The 24,164-nt window shown below is 36.2% G+C and overlaps 1 protein-coding gene across 1 annotated transcript in view; it reads left to right on the forward strand.

The window, feature by feature from the left end:
* LOC149083385 (homeobox protein DBX1-like) overlaps window positions 1-23,086 on the forward strand; it is a 92,404-nt gene extending 69,318 nt beyond the window's left edge. Inside the window, exons 3-4 of the mRNA XM_089236931.1 lie at window positions 1,658-1,950; window positions 22,165-23,086. Of these exons, the coding sequence (XP_089093057.1) occupies window positions 1,658-1,950; window positions 22,165-22,515 (644 nt within the window). The 3' untranslated portion in view covers window positions 22,516-23,086. The remainder of the gene's footprint in view (window positions 1-1,657; window positions 1,951-22,164) is intronic.
* Window positions 23,087-24,164: the final 1,078 nt, after the last annotated feature.

Consider the following 24,164-nt stretch of genomic DNA (forward strand, 5'->3'; position numbering starts at 1 on the left):
AAAATTTTCCAGTATGCTTGCTGGACTTGCGCATGCTCACAACACAGAAATTAAAATTTTCAAAACACAACCTTAAAATCAATTTTATTCTTCCTTAAAATTAGGAGATTTAAAAATTTTTACATTTATGACATAAGTTCTTAAATGAATGAAATTTTTGTTTTGTGAATTACGTTTGGGATCTCACACCTTCATGGGAAAAAAAACTGAAGACATTGACCATATTAAAAGGCTAACAGTGATGAGTCTGAACTGTTGTTCCTCAATGAATCAAATGTATCAGCGAATTGCGATTATATTTTATATTATGAATAGGTTATACAAATATTATCATACATCAACCACTGACTCATGAGCCAATGGTGGCGGTAAAGTAGCCAGCGGCCCCAAACCTAATATGATTATTAATTAACTAGCTGATACCTAGCGACGTTGCCCGCCCCGTAAAAAAATTATATATGTATACCTTAATAATTATTTAACGACTGGCAGCTGGAGTTGAACATTTTTATTCTCAGTTTTGTCACCGTAGTTGTTGTTCTCTGCTATTAGTGACGTCCCATGTCCAGCGAATATTATTCAAACACGTTTTAAGCATTTTCTAAATTGAAACTATACCTATACTATGGGCGGTTGATGAGATAAAGGCCGCATTAGCACTTACAGGATACCCTGTATATAGGCTAGCAGAAATACCCGGCGCTCTTCCCGGGTTTTCTTCAATTACTGGAAGGATTGAAAAGTGACAAACCGTTATAAAGGAGTAAACTGTTATAATAACAGAATTAAAGGTGTGCCAAACCATTGTAAAGGCATATATTCACGTCTGAAAACACATTGTTGGAAACCACGGTAACCAAAGTAAACGTTCCAAAAGTGATTGTTGAGACCCCAAAAACATTGTTGCCCGACAGTTTTTCGCCCATTTCGGGCATTTGCCCAGCTCTGACGAACTTTTAAAGTAGCCTACGGTTCAATCCCGGACCTCTTTGGTATATATGCAAAATCTGGCGACGATCGGTCTAAAACTGTAGATTTGTATGAAGAGCATACATACATACATACATACATACATACATACTTTCACATTTATATATAAGATTAAAAAGGAATATCCCAACTGATGATTGTAACTGATGGACTAGTTTCAGAGCTTAACAACTGTTTTTTACTGTAACTGTAATTACTGAATATAAGTCTGTCTATTCTTAGACAGATTTGGCTGTAGGCTATATACTAGCTTGTGTTCAAATTGTACTTTCTATTGTGGATGGTCTCTCTGATGAAAGTTCTCGCTTCGGCAACACAAATACTAAAAAAGGGATCAAGCAATACAGAGATCAGTAGGCTTTTAGTGAATACAACGCCGAAGTCTAATGGAAGTAGGGACCAAAGGATATGACTGTTTTGTTTTTTTTGTTTAAAGTATTTATATTGCATCAACAGCTATAATATATGTGATCCATACTTTTCATAAAATTGAGCATTCTTGGATTAAATGCTTTCTTGAATTCTCAACTTTTCGAACACAAATAGACCGAAATTTTATTTCAAAGTTCTAGATGTTTTAAAATTCAAATTTCTTCTTGATTATTATTTTCGAGGGCAAAAAAACTGATTGTTATATAAATGAGCATTTTATTTTAACATTTTTCAGGTGCTAACACGAGCCTGCCGGCAGGTGTGACGTTAGGCTTCAACCCGGCTGGAATGAACGGAATTGCTGGCTTAACGTCAATAACTCCGACGACGGGCATGACGTTTCCTCTGCCAGCGACGTTCCCTTGGGCAGCGGCTGCCAGAGGAAAACCGAGACGAGGCATGATGAGGCGAGCCGTATTCTCAGACGCTCAACGCCAGGGACTCGAGAAGAGGTTCCAAATACAGAAATATATCAGCAAACCAGACAGGAAAAAACTCGCTGAGAAACTGGGATTAAAAGATTCACAGGTAATAAAGAAATTCATCAAATTTTTAAATTTCTCTCAAAAACGATTACAGGTGTTTTCAAATCTGAATGACGTCGAAAAGAACTTTTATTCGGGCTCAACACAATTTAATAAAAAAGGTCTTCTGAGAAATAAGTTATCAGGTAAATTAAACCTAAGGTAAGTGAGGGTAATATAATATATGGCCGTGCTAAGCTTCAGTGATTTTTGCTGAGGCCTATGAAATAAATTCTGAAAAACAGATAATTTTACAAAATACATTGAAGAATTGGTAAAAAAAAGAAAATAATGATCCATACGGTGTGTGTGTGTGTGATGAATCTCAACAGAGGATAATAAGAAAAAAATTGGTTTTTTTTTGTCTTTTTTTACTTGGCCATATTCCCAAAAAGATGAAGGTAATATGACTAATGAAGTTCTCAAATGTACATATCTCAATAAATAAAAAGGTATTTACACGAGAACTTATTGATTTGAAAAAGTTATTAACCTAAGTAAACTTTTAATTAAAAGTTAAATACAAAAATATTATTTACTTTGTTCAGAAAATAAATTGCATAAGCTTCAACTAAATTAAAATAATGAATCAAAAATTTAAAATTTTTTAAGGAAACTAAGAGATACGTTTTTCGGGCATGTAAATCACTTTTATTCCTGCTTGACGAATAGAAATTGGTGGGGGGGGGGGGAGGGGGTCTAGAGACCTGAAATTTCTGACAAAAAAAATTTGATACTCGCAGATGCGCAGTGAATATAGCATACCTGGCCATAAAACCAACCTGTCAAATATTCTAATGAAACCCTACATGAATCTCATATATAGTAAAATCACAATGAATGCTATTTTGAAGAATCGCTAAAAACTGCATATGTCATGATTGGCGAACTAAAGTTGTGGGATAATGGAACCTGAGAAGAAATACAAATGATCGTAAAAGAAGAAAAGGAAGATTTTCCGAATGACACTTTCGACACAAGGTGGCGAACTGGCGTGAAATTACGCATCGCCCAAGCAAAAAACATCAGGCCATGTGTCCAAACATATAGCTATGTTACGGTAAATGTTGTATAAATTGGTTATTATGCATAATAACCGTCCGTCTTTGTCAGTTATCATCATATTTACCGTAACAACTACACAGCATAAGAACATCAAATTTCGAATTCCGTTTGAAATATAAAAAAAAACAGAAAAAATGGCCATGTTACCATAAGAGATCTTACCAAAGATTTTAGTCATACTTTACCACAATATTTTCCCACAGCAATGTATTTCATGGTGTTTATCACTTGAAAATCGGGACGCAGTAAGGGCACATTAGATCATCCCATCAATTATGTTTTTGATTTTTTTTTCCCTCATGAAAAAGAAAGGATGGGGACATAGTAGTACGATATTCGGTAATCATAATGATTGCTATTTAATCCGATAACCTTCTGCCGGTTGCCTATTAGTTTTTGACAACCATGTGGAATATTATAACCTGTGGAATTTTCTTAAAATATTTCGGGTAGGCTGTGTCATGGACGGCAGCAAGTTTTCACGTGAATATGTCTTTTGCGCGCTGAATTCCGTGGCGAGTAGAGACTTAATAAAATGGGTATCATCGAATTTGTCTTTGGAATGTATCTAACAGACGTCTATTGTCGTTTATTTGCGTTGCGAACTTCTCGAAATATAACGTAAAATCATTTCGTTACGAAAGCGGGCCGCGAGCCTGGTGCTCAGAGGTATTAAAACCGGAGTGGTGTCACTGGATTTGTGTTTACGTGATCTACCCGCATACATCAAAAACACTGATATATTCTGAATATTTCCTGAGATATGAACGCTCAGGTTATTTTGTTACGCAACTTTTGCGAATGCACCCAGTATCGTCAAATGATTTAAGAAACGTACTCACATAAAAAACACCTCTACCAATATTTAATGCCACATTTTCTCCATGTTTCGCAGTTAAGGCACAGTGAATAAGGTGGATGGGTGAGCAATTTGCATCCTTTTAAATGGCTTGGGCATTAGGGCATTACAAAAGTTAACATGCTGCTGATTCAGTCGTGCTTGTGAAGCCATTAGTTTTTGTTTTCTAGTTTAGCGACGTAACCATAATTTTGAAGAGGACAGTGAAAAGTTGAATGGTTCAAAAAAAAGTACAGTAGAACCTCGTTTATCCGAACATCAATTTTCCGAACAATTCGATCAACCGAACACCTTTTCAAGCTAACTCATCTTCAGTTTTCTGTAGCTAATGATGCTGAACAGTTGGTATTTTCTTGGAACTTGAATCTTCTTATCTCCCAACTCGATAGCTTTGTTCCATTGTACAATAATCCACTTCCAAACAATTGTACATACCGTACCTGTAAGCTGCAGATGTAATTAGGGGTGGATCCGGGTACAGTTTATCTTTTATAAACGATTGACAAGCAAATAAACGCGTGAATTGGAGCAGATCTTCCATCTTTATTTTTTTTTTGTCAGACGAATTCCTCTTAATTCGTCTATTGCTCTATGAGAATATTCGTCGGTATGCCTTAATGAGAGGGAGGAGTGAGTCTTCTTGACAACGAAACAGCTCTTATTACGGTTTTTGTCGAGGCGGGGGAGATTATCATTTGCTGCTAAATTTCAATTTATTCATTTGCGTTATCAAATTAGTTTAGAAATCGATTTTCCGAACACCCTTCGGTCCCGATGTGTTCGGATAATCGAGGTTCTACTGTCAGAACGTCTCCGTTCAGCACGACATATATTCTCTGGCATATCCAAACCTGTGTGAAGCCAATAAACTTGCTTCTGACCAATATTGCTAATGGCATGGCTACATAAATAACTGTCGTGCCATTAAAATAATACTTACTAATCCGTTAGTTAGTTCTCAGCCATTAATAATAAAAAACGGCATTAGTTTTAGATGCATCTAATTTTTTACGCAACTTTACGACGTTGTGACAGAAAATACGATTTTATTGCGGCATAAAATTTTAATGTTTGGTCTAGTTTTTCTCTAAGATATAACAACGTTTAATATTGTAGTATTATTTTATCTTGAATCTCAATGACCGTAAAATTAAAGATTTATTAATAAAATAAAAGGTTTTGCGAAAATATTCACCAGATTCAATCTAAATTTTACAATAACTAAATTTCAGTTTCTTCTGAAACCGTTAATATCAACTTCAGATAATCGTAACTATATACAGTAAATGCCAAAAATCTCAACTCGCTATGTTGTCAAGGCGATTCATGCATATAGGAAGCATCAAATACATCATACAGCTCCAAATTTAACGAGATGCATCTCTGCTTCATCAGAAATACAATATATAAATTGCAAAGTTAATTACTTTGACGCCCGAAATTGCCAAAATACTTCACATGAACCGACCGACATTAGATTGACTAAAACTCCATTTGTTAATGTTCCTTCTCGCCAATTTCTCGAAGAACTGAAATGGAAAAGTCTAGAACAAGTCCGAAGCCTAAAAGCCGCTTAAAACTTGTCCTTATACTTAATTTCCCTTTTCCGTCTATAACGAACTTTAAACGCGTATAACGTAGTAAGTAGGTGAGAGGCTCGTTTTGAAGAATTGCCGCGTCAAAACTTTTGCCTTTTAAAATTTCACTTAACACACGCGCGCATGCATATACTCTTACCAAGAGTCGGTTCGAAAACTTTTCAAGCCCTACCAGGTTCAAGTCTCCTAAATCAAGGAGACACACACACTCACACACATAGACCACGTTTTCCAACCTCCACAAGTTCCTAAATTGGAGTTGAAGCTCGATACGGTTTTCCGGGAGGAACTAATAAAGTGTTTTCTCCGGATCGGGCTGCGGCGGAGAGTTTCCACCCAGCTCCTATGCCTCTCTCTCTCTCTCTCTCTCTCTCTCCAAGTCTCTCTTTCTAGTTTATTGCTACCATTAATACACTAGAGTCGGGCAATATTAATGTCGACAGACATAATTATCGCAGAAACTGCACTGAAAGTGAGGGGGGGGGGGCAGCTTGCAAATATAATAACCTTCGGTCGGCTTATTTTCCTCCCTCTCCTCCATCTCCATGAACCTAAACATCTGCCTATTGGCCGGATGAAGAAGCAGCATTAATAAATACAACAACATCAACAACAGCAAGATTTGAACCAACCGTGAGAGCGAGTCTGAATCAATAATCTTTTTGGTCGAGGGTTTTTTTATTATTTGTTTAAAAAAGCCCCAAAATGAAATTAATAGGAAGATAAGCATATATTATTATTTAGGGGGATGGATTTCTAGAATACTCCACTGTTATTTCCAGATTTAAATCCAGTGAGGCTTCGGGACAATACGCGCTTTTTACTCCCGTTTCAAACAGAAGTTCATCCTATTTATTCGTGGAAATGCAATTTTCTAGAATAGTGATTTCATGTACTATTAATACAGTGGTACCTCGGCTAACGAAGATGATTCATTCCGAAATCACGTTCGTAAGCCAAAACGTGATTTCCCATAGGTTTTCATGGAAAATCGTTTGATTTGTTCCAGCTTCTCAAAATTTAGAGACAAGTTTTTTAAAACACCAAGCAATGCTATAAGAAAACAAAAACAGATTGAAGGCTGAAATGAACAGCTTCAAAATTGGGTAGATGAGAATCTACAGGAAGATGAGAGATGCTGTGTGAAGATATTTTTATTTTCCAGTACCAAAACCAGCTTTAGTACACTAAAGCTCGTTTTGACACAACCCAGTCGAGTTCGTAGGTGTTCCCATCCATTTGTGATTTGGTCAGCTCGTTTCTGTGTCTGATACATGCAGTTGAAAAATATCAATTCCTAGAAAGTTCAGACTGTTCAGCTTCATGCCAAGAATCTTGCACTGAAAGAACGCGTGCTTTGAAAACATAGCCCTCCCCCCTTCTTTCTCCAATGCGTTTTCTATTAGCTGAATCCATTTTACACGTAATAGTTCAAAGAATTTCAGTAAGGGAAGTGCAGGTACATCTGAAAAAAAGATTTCGAGTTGGACATGAGTTAATTGGGCTAGAGTGGAAGTAATTTCGATGATGAATTGACGCAAAAATTCAATTCACGACTCGGCTATTTTATGTTAGCGCGTGCATTCACATCATAGAAAATGTTCGTTAGCCGAGGCAGAAAAATCACGAAAAAAATCTCCGTTAGAAAAAAAATCCATTGACCGAGGTTTTTCACTGTATTTAAAAAAAAAAAACATCACTGCTATGTTACACCCAATACATTCATTCATTTTCTACAGTAGCTCCCATAATGTGGTACCGCGATGCGTCACTCAGGGGCGTTCGAGAAATAATCAGTAATGGTGGAAAAAACGAATAAAGTAATAAAAAATTCAAGATGGGTAGTTATAATACAAAATTACAGGAGGATTTGAAAAAAGTCCCATGGACATTTTCAGGATAATTTGAAGCATGAAAAATTAAGGACCACTAATTCAGTAGGAATTCCTGAGCCATGAGAGTGTCAAAAACTTTAATACTTCTGGATCGAGGAAAAAAATTTAGTATTAATTCCAAATAATTTTTTTTAGATGGCGTTGATTATTGGAAGACATACTTTAAATACTGAACCCTTTCTTTCCTGAATTTCTCTTGAACAAATGAAACAATTTGTTTCTATCAATTCATTTGGTCTTTAGGTCCAATAAAACATGAATATCAAACATTTTTCCGAAAAATATATTTCAGTATTAAAATTCTGAAATGATTCCGATTGACATCATTGGTTGATTTAGGAGCAAAAATTCAAATTATGTTATTTCCAATTCAAAAGCGTTATTTATGTGTGTCACACACACATTTCTATGATCATATAAAAAATAAAATCAATATTTGTATACGACTCCCAAATATATACAATAAATATCTGCTATAATTTTCGAAAGTTTCACAGGTTGTCAGAAATGAGAATAGCTCTTGCATATAAACAAAGAGTATGAAGTTGAGCTCACACAACAAATCGCGATGTAACAACACAACCACTGCAATCTGTCGTAAAGAATTAGACTGCAGTATATAATGCTAATTGGTATCATTCCAGGGGCGGCTCGAGAAAAAAATTTGTATTAGTGCGGGACACCTACTACCCCTGCCTGCATTTTTTTGGTCGACAAAGCTTTTTTTTTTTTTCACCCTTTCAACTCGGATTTGGAAAATCGCGTGGGTCACACGGCCCAAGAACCGCTCCTGATCATTCCTCGCGTAGAATGACTTAGTTTTTGTTCAAGTTTATGGCTTTAGAAAGCCAAAAAACTTGCAGAAAGGGTTATGATTCAAATAAATGTAGTTGATATAATTTAACGCGGGAAACATTTGAATGCACAAGCAATTGGGCATTCTATTTGCTGCCATTGTCTAGAAAATATGAGATAAAATCAAATACATTTAAGCTAATTATATAACTTATAGCTAATTTTTAATAATCAAAATTATTATCTATATGATTCAGGCAATCAAATTTTGGTTTCAGTATCTCAAATCACGGATATGGAATAACTTATATATAATAACTACCTTTGGCATAAACTCCGATCAACTTGGACCATATTTTAATATTATTTAAAGTGCGCACGAGTCATTCTGTGAATCAAAATGGTCAGTGTGCGGTTGTGTGGCCATAGTGACGGATTCGCATCATGAGCACCCGGGTTTGATCCCAACCGGCTGCACAGTTGGTCAGCTGAAGTTTGTGTTTTCTGTGATTCCCAACTTCGAAGAGATGAGCCGATCTGCCTGTTATAAAATCTTACCACAGCGAGCATCACGCCTACGTACTGTTATGTATGCATGCATGCACACTTCCGACACAATTAATTTGTTAGCAAATTTCCCATAGCGATAGACCGGAGTTGTTATTGGTTCGAATGAATGGATGTTAATCAAAAAGAAGACTGAAAAAAATGTCTCTATCAAAAAATTAAATTGTATATATATAAGCATCGTTATATATATATATAAAATCCTTTTTATATTTAAAATTCAAAAAATATATATAACCGGATTGAAAATTATAAGATAAATCGCAATATTTGTCGTGAGGTCGATCCAACCCCATAAAAGTCAGTTTGTGACCCGTGATCTATAATACACGAACAATTATTATATAATTAAAACTATAGAGAAATCCAGAAAGTGTCTAAGTTATTCCAAGTTAGATTATTTGCTAGTTTTAAATAAGAATGGCCAAATCTTATCGTCTCGTCACACACTCACAGAAGGTTTCGCTAAAAAAATTCCATCTAAATGTGTGGGAGGTCCCCCTTCATCGAAAGAACCATATATTTATTTATTTTTTTTACGTTTATTTATTTATATTTTTTCTCGCTGGATTCTCGATCAAATCATAACCCACGAATCCATAGCGAATTGTGATTCGCTAGCGCCTTTCCTTTCGCAATAATGTAATATTATACATCCGCTCGACTTGGGAACTTCGTTCGCCTCGAATCGTGGATCCTAATACCGTTTTATTACGAGCAATAAAGAAGCGTCTCTCAGGTCGACCGTAAACAAATTCCTAGAAGAGAGACGCAATAATAAAATAAAATATATAAAAAATAATAATAATATCACTCATATATATATATCCGAAGAGGAAGCAAAGATGGTGGAGAAGAAGAAGCAGCGGTGGCTGGCGGTGGAGAAGGGTTAAGATTCCTCAAATATTTTCCTGTCTCTTTTCCTTACAATTTTTATTTATTTTATTTTTAAGGGATTTATATAAAGTCCGATATCATCGATTTTTTCTCGCACATTTCTTATTGATAAATCTTTAAAAAAAATTCTTTTTATATAAAAATGAAAAATTGGTTTTCTTTTCCTATATCCAGAATTGACTTGAGAAAAAAAATTCGAGAAATTATTTTTTGTAAGATTTTATACACGTATATGTTTGATTGGAGTTTCTCCTTGAGGATCTTGGGTGAGTACGTACCGCAATTCATCTTGGTGGATTTTTGAAAGGTTGTTTATATATTCAGGTTTCTCTTTCTTTCAATATATAAATGACAACTTTCTATTTTTCACTTCCTTGCCTTAAAACTATTTATATACGTTTCTGTCAAATCCCGAAATCAGCCAGTTAGCGAAGTGGTTGGAGATCCCTGGCCAAAGTCCGAACGTGATTCGGGATCATCGCCATTTGGTGAATTGTTTTCGTAATAATTTGACCCCAGAAGTTAAGGCACTAAAAAAAGGCATTTATAATTTATAGAAGGAAGAAAAAATAACTAAAAAAGAAGATATTAATAAATAAAACTAACTGAAAATTTGGTTGCACTTAATTCGTCCGTTTTAATTATAATTTACAATAACTGCATCATTATCCAAGTTATCCAAGCCCAAAATAAAAATAATGTTAGTGGACTCTCAGGGTTAAGTAAATTTCAGGGCCACCATTACCAGACGCGGAGCCAGTAGAGAAAATTATCTGTGGGGCTCCTTTCCGGGTTGCGAATAATTCTCGTTTATTTGTTGTATTATTTGGAACAATCATTGTCATTTCTGTAGTTGAAACTTAGCTACCTTTTGTTGTATTATTGTAAAAAAATTTAACTTTAATACTAACTTTAATTTAAATAATGTAATACTATCGAGTTTAAATGGGGCTAGACGTGGGAGGGGCTTCCTGATGATACTTAATATTGAGAGTTGGAAAATTTTAAAAAGAGCAAATTGTTTTTTGTTCTCAATACTCAAAATATTCAAGTTTTACATATTATGGCCTCTGAAATTCACTAATAAACTTAAAACTATATTAAAATAGGCATTTGTGGCAGGAAAAATTCAAAAAGGCATTTTTACAAAAATGTTTGAAAATAGGCAAAAAAAAAAGACATTTATGGCATTTTGCCTGAACTTGAGGATTCTAGTAATGATTATGTCTACGTTAGCCATGGCAACCCATCGCATCGCAGTCATTGTTTTTTTTTCAGACTCGATAATCCGGCGTTTTTTCTTCAAGCTCCTATAGAAGAGGAAAACCTATCAGTGCAGGTCTGTGCGCAGAAGTTTATACATTGCACACAACTTAATGTGATCACATCGGGACTCGGGGGTTTCTCATGACAATAACCGATTGACAACAACATCCAAAAGCAAATACGATGACCATACCTCCAGTTTAATTGAACGGGATGCATGAAATGGGACAATTCGTTATTTCTTTCTCCCACAACTGGTTGAGAAATGTTCAGTCTGCCGTTTTCTTTTTCTACATTGTTCTAAAACAAGATACAATTTATTTTTGCTTTGAGTTAAAATCCTGCGTTTATTATCATTATTCAGCTATTATGAGGAACTTTAATGGAACTGTCTGATGTGTTTTACGAATAACTTTTTTAATGTACAGTACGTTTAATAGATCTCTTGAGAATGTATTTCATCCGAGTAATTGTGAAGCTGAAAGAAACCCCAGTACTATAGTATACTGTATAGTATATATATACACTTTAGCCTACTGACATATTCGGTTGTCTGCTTGTGTTCTCAGCTATTGCAATGCATAAAATGTTAGTACATTGTTCCATTCAATAAATTTCTAGTTTGAATTTTACAGACAATACTCTTTTTCAAAATTTCTCTGTCAATTATTATTTTTTCCTTACTCCGGATTTGGTGCCCCGTGCGGCCGCATGGATTGCACAGCCCTATATCTGAACTTGCAGCCAGATATATTGGAAGAAATGATTCAAGAACTGGCAGAGGTTAGTATTCGAGTAGGTTTGGAAATTTTGGAAATTAATCTTCGAAAAACAAACGTCCAACACGCTTACTTAGAAAAAAGAAATTTTGTTAAACAGAGTGGGATGGAAGAAGCAGAAAGCAATATTTAGCTAGTACAAGAAATAACTATGCACGACAACATCACGAATAAAATAAATTGAAGTGATGATTAGATTTAGCAATTTTGGCAAAAAATACGGTAAAAAGAAGAAAAAAAAACTTACGCTAAAAAACATCATGCAAATCTGTCGGAAAAAATATATCTGACCAGCGTATTCTGTCAGCACTAACCTATGGAACTGAAACATGAATAGTTGCAGGCAAAACAGTGCGAAGGCTACAGACAGTGCAAAGATGCATGAATAATGTATTCTCATCATGTTAAGAGACAGAAATTGGATGAGAAACCAGTCGCTGTGGTGGTCGAGTGGTCACAGTGACGGACTCGCATCGCGAGGACACGGGTCTGAACCTTTGAACCCCACCGATGCGACAGTGATGGTCGTCTGAGGTTAGTTTTCTGTGGTTCCTAACTTCAAGGCACGAATACGCTAAGTCTCACGACAGAGAGTAACAGGCTTATAATGGTACAATTACTCACACTTCACTCAACAGTTAGAAAAAATGATGGGAAATAGCAGTGCTCGCATTATAGCAAGTATTGCACAAAGGGAAGCTTCCCGTTAGGTTCATAACAGATGCACGCACCACTGAAATCGGCTGGATACATTGTTAGAAAACAGCACAAACATTATTAATTTAATGCGCCGAACTGTGTATGTGTGTGCGTGTGAGCTGTAAATAAGTAAATGACGAAGTCAGCTGATAGAAGAAAAATATAAAAAATTTAGTGGAGAGACCCACATGCTGCAATGGATTTTTTTTAGGGTAGTTTCACTTCAATGCATAGAAGTTGATAGCAGCATCAGTAAAACGCGTAATATGTATTATTCTGATAACATGAATACGTTAGGGTCCCACATACACTCACAACACACGTTCCGGCACGTATCAATTCGTTAGAAGTTCCCAAAGGAATGTTTACGAGGTGCATGTACGGTGAAGTAGTTGTAGTGGATTTAATTGAATTAGTTCAGACATCTGCCAAATCCTCTTCTAACGTAGAAAAAAAAACGGCAGCGCTTCTCAAACACGAAACATGCATAACTCTTACTTAAAAATGGTTGATAATGATAGAATGATTGTTGAAAGAGGTATAATATGATGATAGTAGAGAAAACTTGATTGAATCGTTGGAATTTAGTCTCTTGCCCACCCCCCCTCCCCCAACAAATCGTCAATTGGGAGTTTGAATCCCATTCCGGATATTTGCCCTTTTACCATAGCAGAAAAATCACTAAACCCCCGGTGAAATGTAATACTTTTTTTTATTTTTATGGAAAGTAGACTTTGTTCCGATTTTCAGCAAGTGCTAAGTAAGGGTACGAACATAGTGGTGGCTGGTTTCCGATTCCGCCAACAAAATCAAAAACCAACCGCCACTATGTTCACCGGACTCTGCCACGAAGCTGGGCTGGAAGAGATCTCGGCAAGGGATAAGTCCAGTGGCAAAGTACTGGCGTTCATTCGCCACTATGTTCATACCCCTAAGGCAGTGGCTCTGAAACTTGTCAGCTCTTGTCACTCCCTTGCACAATCCATGGTTCGTCTGCTACTCCCCAGAATAATTTGGTAGATATTTTTCCTTGCAAAGGAACAACTTCAAAGCATCAATAAGCACGCAAATCAATATCTCCAGCTCGCCACGACGCCCCTAGGAGCAGCGACGCACACTTTCAGAAACACCGCCCTAAGGGGATATAGGAAAATGTGTTCTATTGCGAAATCAGGTTTATAAAATACCCGGGCTCGTTATTGCTAAAATAAGAGGCTTTCCAGAAGGCGAGATATATCGTCAATGCCGATAAGAGGTTTGATTCCAATTGTTTGAATGGGCCATTTTTGGCGCGCTGAGTTAGATAATAAAAGGCGTACTTCCATTCACTTAATTCGTACACCGACTAAAAAATGTCCACAGCTTCTGTGGATATTTAGTCTTATCAACAAAAAAAAAATCGTGATCCGGAAGAAATTTTTTAATACATATTGTTTTACTGTATTTTACGTATCTCCCATAGACCCAGATATGTCTCTGCGTGTTTGTTTATACGTGCATGTATGTATTACAGTCATACCGTTTCGGTGAATGCTCATTCCTGACATATGAGGCCCAATGTTTCACGGCTCGCATGTCCATCTGTGATCACTTAGTACGATGAAATAATAATAATAACATAACCCCCCCCCCCAAAAAAAAACAAAAACGAATGAAGTACTGTATGGAATCACATTCCTTGTGTTTTTCCCCCTTTTCTCGATCAGCCATTGCAGATCCAACAGGCAATGGGCCAAAGCATAGACATACATAACAAAATATCAATAGGAAGGTGGGGGGAGTACACAAACGAAGATTGAAAATAAAGACGAAATAGTAGAACCAGAAAGAAATATAAAAGAAAGAAGGGGGAAAAAAAAGGGTACAATACAACCACCAAATAAATAAAGCACACACATACGTTGCAATCGATGTGGACCACGTGGCGTCCCATCCAATGTAACGCACCAGAAGGTCCAGGAAAAGGAACGCTACGTTACCGGACCAATCCAGGCGGAAAAATGCTTTTTGGTTGGGGGTGGGTGGAAGTCGAGATACGTGAGAAAAAAAGAAAGAAAGCAAAGCAAAGGCTCTTGAAAAGCTCCGAGCATATAAGGCTCGTTCCCTTCTGCTTCTGAGCGTCCAATGAAGCTTAATGAGAAGAGATGAGGTCCAAAACAACGACGAACAACAGGATAAAAATGAATCTATCGGCGGGTAAAAACATGGCACAAGGAAGAAGATTGTGTGCGAGAGAAGAAGAATCGTTCATGAAATATGATGCCATCTCTTGTTTCTTCTATATACAGAAGACGTGTCCGTGATAAGACAGCAGGACAGTTCCTTGCACCATCTGGAAATTCCATTCCTTTTTTATATATATATATTTTCGACGTACTGGATCCCGATTTTACGTTGAGTTTATGGTTCCCGTTTCTTCCACTCCATTTAGAACCATTGCAAATAAAAATAAATACTGTATATGTATCATTAGTTTATTATATCAGAAGAAAAATCTTCAGCTAAATTTTCAGGTTAATGTAACAGGTATTCATGAAGAGTGAGCTTAATTGTGAGTTACGGAAGTAACTAACTCCCTTTAAACGCGATATCGATTGAAAAATATCCAGCTAATCGGAATTATCAACCAGTCGAGCGTTTCAGATTTCAGTGCATCTCATTCTAACGAATGCTAATTTCGTGCAGAAGTAAACTTTTGACTGACAGATATCCCTGGGGTCCAGAATCAAACTTATAATCTTTAATTTTTATCTATAATAAATTAACAGAAAATCGATAATTATGTATTTGATATTGGAAGAGAGGAGGGACCTAAACAAATAGAGTGCGGAATGATTATTTCCTATAAATAATTTTTTCCCTCAATAATTAGTTCAAAACTAAATTCATCATGAAAAAAGTAAATTCACGATAAAGAAATAATGAAACGTGTTTAAAATTTTCTTGCAATTGAAAATGGGAAATTTTTAGTATTCTGAAGAAAATATTTAACTGGGTAGTATTTAATTATCATGGGTAGTAATTTTTTTTCAATTGGCGCATTTATAGCTGGTCATAAATCGAAATTAAGATGTAACTTATAACCCACCCTCAAATCGTGATAGGCATCTTCAACCTGTTGCGCTCCTTAAGTATTATTAAAGACTGCTTTTGAGGCTTCAGACATTGATGAATACATCAATTAAACCCGATCATCAAAATTGAATCGACTGACTAAAAAGAACCTCTCTATTTGATTTAATTTTAGATGACTTATTGTCAGCAAATAATAGTAAATGAGAAAACACATGATTTAATTATTTATTTATTTTAATTCAAGGCATTGGAAGTGCAAGACATAAATTTGAAACGTCGCATAGAACCTACTAATATACACACACACACACACACACACACACACACACACACTGTATAATATCATTAAAACCTTTGTATTGGTAATTGCTGGTACAGGCATGCGTATGCAAACAAAGAGATATGGAACCAATCAGAGTACGGAGCTGCAACGCCTATGTAACACAACAAGTGTCTGGCATAGTTGTTAGATCGGTTACTGCTGCTACAATGGCAGGTTATCGATATTTAAGTGAGTTTGAACGTGATGTTATAGTCGGCGCACGAGAGATGGGACGTAGCATCTCCGAGGTACCGATGAAATTTGGATTTTCACGTACGACCATTTCACGAGTGTACCGTGAATATCGGGAATCCGGTAAAAAATTAAATCTACGACATCGCTGCGGCCGGGAAAAGATCATGCAAGAACGGGACCAACGAGAATCATTAAACGTGACAGACGTGCGACCACATTGCAGCAGATTTCAATGCTGGGCTATCAACAAGTGTCAGCGTGCGAACCATTCAACGAAACATCATCGGTATGGGCTTTCGGAGCCGAAGGCCCACTCGTGTACCACGTCGCGCCCTACTTGATGACTGCACGACACAAAGCTTTACGCCTCGCCTGGGCCCGACAACACCGACATTGGACTGTTGAGGACTGGAAACACGTTGCCTGGTCTGACGAATCTCGGTTCCAATTGCTTCGAGCTGATGGACGTGTACGGGTATGGAGACAACCTCATGAATCCATGGGCCCTACATGTCAACAGGGGACAAGCTGGTGGAGGCTCTGTGATGGTATGGGGCGTGTGCAGTTGGCGTGATATGGGACCCCTGATACGTCTAGATACGACTCTGGCAGGTGACAGGTCCGTAAGCATCCTGTCTGATCACTTGCACCCATTCATGTCCATTGTGCATTCCGATAGACTTGGACAATTTCAGCAGGACAATGCACACTCCACACGTCCAGAATTGCTACAAAGTGGCTCCGGGAACACTCTTCTGAATTTAGACACTTCCGCTGGCCACCTAAATCCCCAGACATGAACATTATTGAACATATCTGGGATGCCTTGTAACGTGCTGTTCAGAAGAGATCTCCACCCCCTCTTACTCCTACGGATTTATGGACAGCCCTGCAGGATTCATGGTGTCAATTACCTCCAGCACTACTTCAGACATTAGTCGAGTCCATGCCACGTCGTGTTGCGGCACTTCTGCTGGCTCGCGGGGGCCCCACACAATATTAGGCAGGTGTACCAGTTTTTTTGGCTCTTCAGTGTATATAAATATTATTACTTATTACTTTTTCCTCGCGTTGGAAAAGATGCACTGACGTCCCACGAAGAGTGTCTGAAAGCAATGAAACTTCCACATGGTCGATTTTAAAACTAAAGCCAAACGTGAAAAAACTGTAAAAAAGAAAAGGGCAGAGTTAAGAGAGAATCAATGATAGTTAACCGCTGATCCACCGTGTATATTTGAATATACGTGGCAGGTAAGTGGTCAATGGTGATCGAGTGGTTATAATGACGGACTCGCATCACGAGGACCCGGGTTCGAATACCGCCGTTGCTGAAGTTGGTTTTCTGTGCTTCCCAATTTTGAGGCGCCAATGGGAGCCGATCTTCCCGTTAAAAAATCTCACCACGGAGAGCAACAGGCTTACAATGGCCAAATATTCAATCGTTACACTTCAGCAGCACTGAAAAATCATACAGCATTATATATGCACTCAGACTGTTAGATACATACAATAACACTTCCAGCACGACTCACTCAGAAGTAAATCTCCCATGGCGGAGTTGTGCTCGGTTTAAAAGAAAGAAAATACATGGTAAAAAACCCATTATATCTATTTCTTAATCTTTTTAGTATTTTAGAAACTACGTTTTCTAGTATTATTTCAATACAGATGCTGTATTATACTGCAATACAGCTGTATAAGTGCAAACTTTTTATCTCTAGAAAGATTTGACTCCTTGTTGATGTCATTTTTTTGAGAACTGCTGAAATTTTACGCGTTCAAAGATTGATAAAATTGCATCAAATTGAGGATATTGAAAATAAAATTCACGGTAAAAACTATTTAACTTTGTTGAGCAAGATTGTATCTGTTCCCAGATGATATTAAAACAAAGGTAAATTCTATATTTTATCCTTAATTAACCATTTTAACTAATTAAAAATCCACTCCAATCAATTAAATTGGTGTGTTGATGAATTGTTTCAATTAGGAATATGCTCGTAGCACAAATTTACATCCATTTTTCTGAAAAAAAAATTTTTTTTTTCAATACGTATTTATGGGGATGAACCATTGAGAGTTAAAGAAAATATAAAAAATGGAAGTTTGAAATGTCAATATGCAAAATTTCCCCCATCTTTACCATATCGAAAGAAATTCATCGAGCAGCATTCTGATGAAAATCCTTTATTTTTGCCACGTTTATGCTAAAATGACCAAGTCTCTAACAAAATTTCATCAATAATTTATACTCGGGATATTTCGAAATTTTGCTAAAATTTTACGGGCCATTATTCCTTATTCCATAGCTTAAATAAATTTCTACAGAGGCGTAAGTTTTGCCAATTGATTTCTTTTTTGGTTGGAAGCAAAAAAATCTCAACCTTCCTAATTATTATTTTAAAGGATTGAAATTACCACAGCTCTGTGTCTTCCTTATTGCTGAATTATTTTTGAAAATATTTTAAATATTTTCCTTTAATTTAAGAATCTACTATTGCATAGAGTTTTTATCCCTTTCGGGCACTTCGTGAATCATCTCGTACATCGAATGATATGGCTAGTGGACTGGTGAGGAATCAAAAATAACTGTAAATAGTGTCATCTAACAGGAAGAATCGTTTAAAGCATTCTTATGGGTGAACCTCAAGACCACGTGGAAACTCTCTGGGTTGCGATATAACTATTACATGAGTATTTTCTCATACCGATATCAAACGGGAACTGACTATTAATAGTTCCTGTGGATAGAAACTCTACCAACATACTGTCCCAATATCTGCGAAACTGCCCTAAAAGGAGTGGGTGGGGGGGGGGCTTTTTATGAATATATGTTTGTATGTATATAATAGATTCTCTCCCCTGTCTTTCGATCAGATACGGAGGAAGGTGTGATGAAAGAATTTGGTTTTATGTATGTGTATGTGAAAGACGAAATCCGAGGGAGAGATGAGAGAGAGAGAGAGAGAGAGAGAGATGTTGAAACCTCTTTGCGCCATGCATGCAAAGCGGTCTCACCCATAACGGGGAAGGGGTCCCATGTATGCTAGGATGCAAGGTGTCGCCTTCACGAGGGTTAGGATGGACTCGCATTAAAGCTCGATATCGTATAGGAGGATGTGTGCACGTTAGAGATTCTTCAAAGGATGGGGGGTCGGTTCCAGAATGCCTCTTTCTTCTACATATCCCCTCTCCTAAAGCATATCTTCGAACCACTCACCGACTGAATATCGTGAATACAAATGACGTCACAGCTGTGACCAATAGGAAGACGAACCCATCGCTTGAATTGATTCGCGCTTGCGCCCGTATTTTTCAAGTACGATGGTTAGGAGAGCAAAAAAAAAAAAAAAATGGAAATCGTAAAGAAATAGAACTACTGGAAAGAGAGAGATACAAATAATATAAAAAAAAAATCATATATATACATACATATATATATGGGACGGTTGGTGCGGTCTTGAAAATTGAGACGAGGGACTATAACCCATAGATGAATTTGAAAGGTGGATAGATAAATAAATAAAAATAAAAAACCAGAAGCGGGTTATGGAAAAGTTATTGCTTGCAAAAGAAGAAGGGAGGGTCCTTTTTTCAAGAGAAAAAAAAATACTTTTTTTAGAATAGAATGTGGAATCGATCTTGGGAAGTGTGTTCGGTAATAGTGGTGTGTGATGGAGGTTTACCTCCCTCCTCTTTTTTTTCCCCCTCCTCCTGAGCTTGTGAGGAGGGAATGGAAGCTATCGCAATATGTTTCCATGTTTGCCAACAAAGCGCTGTATTAGAATACGAGATGGCACTCTTTATGATTCCCGCGCAAGATGGCTATCAGTGAACGATAAAGTGAGAATGAAAAAAATGCATATATATATATATAAAATTGAAAGGCTAATACATAAAATCAAATCGATATTGGAGAGATGAATCGATAGTTTTTTTTTTTTTTAATTTTTGGGTTATTTTTATTGTACACAAGCTGTTGGATTTATTTGATTATATCGTTATGATTTGATCAGATTCGCCGAACCTTCAAGTCCATTTTGAACAAATTCAAGAACAATCATAAGATTATATTGATCAATGTAACATTATTTGTTTATTTTCCGTTGGCGTGTAATCAGAGAAAAAAAAAGACAAGATCTTGAACAATGACGAAATTATCATTTTTTTTATAATGTATAGAATGATTAATTATACTCAACAGTGAAAATTCACATTATAATCATAACATATGGGATGCATCCGAAAGTAATGAAAACTTTATTGTTGATTTAGAAATTGAACTGAAATAAGACGTGATTAGCAAAAAAGAAGAAAATGAGCTGTGCATAGTTTTTCTTAATTAAAATTAAATTCAAAGAAAATAACGATGGAAATTTTTAAATCATCTTCATTCTGAAAATATCTATTAGTAAAATTCGTGTTTCTCTTAATTATTATTAGAAGAAATTTACTCCAGAACATGTAGACAAAAATTCATCGAGATGTTGATGAAATTCTTGATTTTTTGATTCCACTTTCTACGTGGAGAAATAAGTCAGAATGGAAACTAGTCATGTAAAAATGTAAAAATGACAACATTCGAGAAAATTTTTTTTTTTTTCGGTACAATAGAGAAAAGACAAAACTTTGCTCATTCGGCATTCTTTTTTGAAGGAATCATATAAATGTTTATATTTTTATTTTTCTCTAACATCATTTTACTTTAATTAAATTATCTCCGTTTATCTCTTTTCGATGATTGATTTCACATTTTACTTTAGTTTTATCTTCAACCCTAGAACTTATATTCGTTTCTTACACGTTTTCGTAAAACAACGTGTTTAGCACATTTTATTTTATACTGAATATGTTATTTGAAAAAAGAAATATACGAAGAAAAAGAATTATACGAAAAAAAAAAGATAAATCTGTTGATTATATGTTATCATCAACGATTTTTGGTAAGTTTGATAAATGATGTTCGTATATCGAGAATTTATCACGATATTGTTAATTATATGGAATCCCTAGTTCGTATTGATAAGTTGTAACTGAATTATTCCGATTTAATGGACACTATGCATAGTTTTCAGTCTAGGACGACGAATTTGATGAATAAATAATGTTGGTTACGTTTGCACATGTTGATAAGTATGAAGAAAATCAACATTTATATTAAGACATCGATAATAACTTTTGTTTTCGTTTTCTTCATACTTATTATGATTTAATTTAGTTTTTCATGGCAAAATACATGTATTACACGAATCAAGCACGAGTGAAATTTATAAGTGGTTAGATGAAGATTATATAATCAAATATTTTTTTTCGATAATCATCAAACTTATTTCTTTTATTTATTAGTTATGCATAATCATTGGTAAAAGTGATTAATGGAGTGAAATATATCAAACTTGCCGAGACGATTGATGACTATACATAATATCCGGCTATTAGATATAATTGCAGATTTATCAGATTTGCCATAACCTATAACTTAACTTACTGTGTGCGAGTTGCGGGTACACATTCCTCTGCAGAATTTTTAATGAGTCGGTACATGCCGAAATGTGTGTTATGAATTGCGTAAATGTGAGCCCCTAACGTATTTATGTTGCTAGAGTTGTGTTTGTTTATGTTCTTGTTGGCTGGTGCCGCCATCTGTCGTCCATATTTTAAAGTAAAGATGATAAATGCTTGAATTTTCATGTTATGTAAGTGTCATGTTATAGGTCTGCCTGCTATTTGCGGTTTGCGGAGAGACTTTTTTAACACATATACATACATACATTAACATAGACACTGTGAATATAAAGTTCAACACTTGCAGTTATACGCTTCTAGAAGTGTCTTACGCGATTCAAGTATCAAAATTTTACAACTTTTGTACATCAGGGCTTTTAACTATTTAGGGCATCCTTGGAGAGATTTCATGTGGTCTAGAAGCTTGAATGAGAAAAAACAATTTTATTCAGTGTTTTTGCCCGGCTATATATTGAATATTACTTTGTAAAGAGGTCCTGGCCCTGATCATATTGTCGCAAAGGCTTCGTCGAACATTGAAGAATAAGAACCCCTGTTCTCGAGGTTTTGGTTCATTTCAATTATCTTATTTTTATAAATGAATGAATTTTATAAATTATATTCCTTATGTTGCATAATTTGTCTTTATTTTTTCCATTACTGAACGGATAATTAGAAAAAAATTTTCCTTCCATTTATAGGTTAAGATATGGTTCCAGAACCGAAGGATGAAGTGGCGGAACTCGAAAGAGAGGGAGCTTCTATCGAGCGGCGGTTCGCGGGAGCAAACCCTTCCGACCAAGCACAACCCTAACCCCGACCTCAGCGACGTCGGCATATTGAAACAAGACTGTCTTGACCACGACATCGATAGTGACAGGCGGAGCTTCAAGTCGAGCAGCAACGATATCGACATGAAGGTGACGCCTTGCCACACGCCGGAGAGCCCTTGCGCCACGGACGATTCCAGCGACCATCACATAAGAAGCGGAATCGACCATCATAACGACATCGGCATCCATTGCGACGAGATGGACATCAAAGTCTTATAAACACTATTGTATATAATATATTATAAATATACATATATGGAATCCATAATCCTATAAAATTATGGATTGTTCCTGTAAAAACAAAACCGATTTCGAAAATAAAATCGGGTCGATGTTCCAGACGTGATCCCGATCCGTGACAAAAATTAAAAGTGGAAAATTCCGGTGGTGCGGCTTGTTCTGAACTGTGGGTGTATGTAGAATAAACTGTTTTACCACGGAAAGTAACGTATTATGCATTATACAGGCACAAAAAACTGTCGTTTTCTTTTTCCAAGTGGCGTTTCCTATGACTGAATGTCGATACAAAATAAAATTGAGAAATTCGATTTGTCACGAGGAATCAATATTATATATATAAAAAAAATAACTCTGCCGCAATTTTATTCCATCGTTTTTTGTTGTAAATTACCACAATTTGTTAATCATGAAAAATTTGTTATTTAAATAAAGAAAATGAAATTTCCTTATACACCTTATGGCTCTGAAATATTCCTGATATGATGCAAAGTTATGAGACAAATAACTTTTGACTGTTTAATAAAGAAGACTAGTCCGATATTTTGTACTGTATTTGTGTTGTTATTGAATTACGTGTGAATGCTCTCCGCTTTTTTTTAACTTGCTTCACAAATACAGACATATAATACACAAATTTATACACGTGTTACACGAATACAAACATATAATATACAATAAATACATACACACATATTACAAACAAACACTTTGAAGTCTCAAGACACTGAAAAGTCCTTTTATTTTTATAATACTTAGAAAATTATAAGTTTCTATCTCTAAGTATATCGATACTATTTTTTTAATGGGAAATGACTCGTGGATAGTTTTGATTTCAAGACGGGATATTTAAATCTAAATTTTTAAGCGCATCTGGAATTTTCCCGTGATTATTCAGATAATCATCACAAGTGAGATAGGCTATAATGGAAACTGAATTTTATCAGGTGAAAAATTATTATGTTCACTTTCGAATTAAAAAAGTTGCAATTAATGAATTTCTTCCATACATACCATAACTGCTCCATACCAGTTTCGATGTAGTGAAATGACAAACAGATGTCGACGTTAGTATTTCTGGCGGAACATCTAACGCAGAGGTTTCTAACGTAAAGTTTCTCACGGAACGCTTGATGCTGTTCTGCGGAACCCTTGATGATAATGAGTGTGTCCCTACTACCGTCTCAATAGCATCATAGCCCAGGGTAAAATGAAAGAAGGCATCGTCATCACAGCTCTAAATATATATATCTATTGTCATTAATCATTGTTCCTGATCTTATTGTGAAAGCTCCTATTCAACTGAGATCTCCGAATGCCCCGCCAAGGAGGTGAGACTGAAAATGATTCTTATCATTTGTTGTTTTTCGCACTATAAATTCCTAATGGAGGGCCCCGTGAAGAGTCTGACTTGGGGCCTACCAAAAATCTCAGCCTGGGGCCCCTACTACGGGTTGTGGGGCCAAGGGACTCCATACCGTGGCAAATTGAACCCAGGGTTGGGACTGGCAATGGGTGGGGCCCTGACAGACTATCTGGAGGCATATACACGAATCACACATTTGCTTTGATTATAATCATCACCAGAAGAAACACTCCCGTACGAGAACTTTACATGCTTTTAATGAAAT

The sequence above is a fragment of the Pholcus phalangioides genome, unplaced genomic scaffold, assembly GCF_987345545.1.
Source record: "Pholcus phalangioides strain wild (caught in Gottingen) unplaced genomic scaffold, Ppha-v1.0 ptg000009l_1, whole genome shotgun sequence".
NCBI classification, from domain to species: Eukaryota; Metazoa; Arthropoda; class Arachnida; order Araneae; family Pholcidae; genus Pholcus; species Pholcus phalangioides.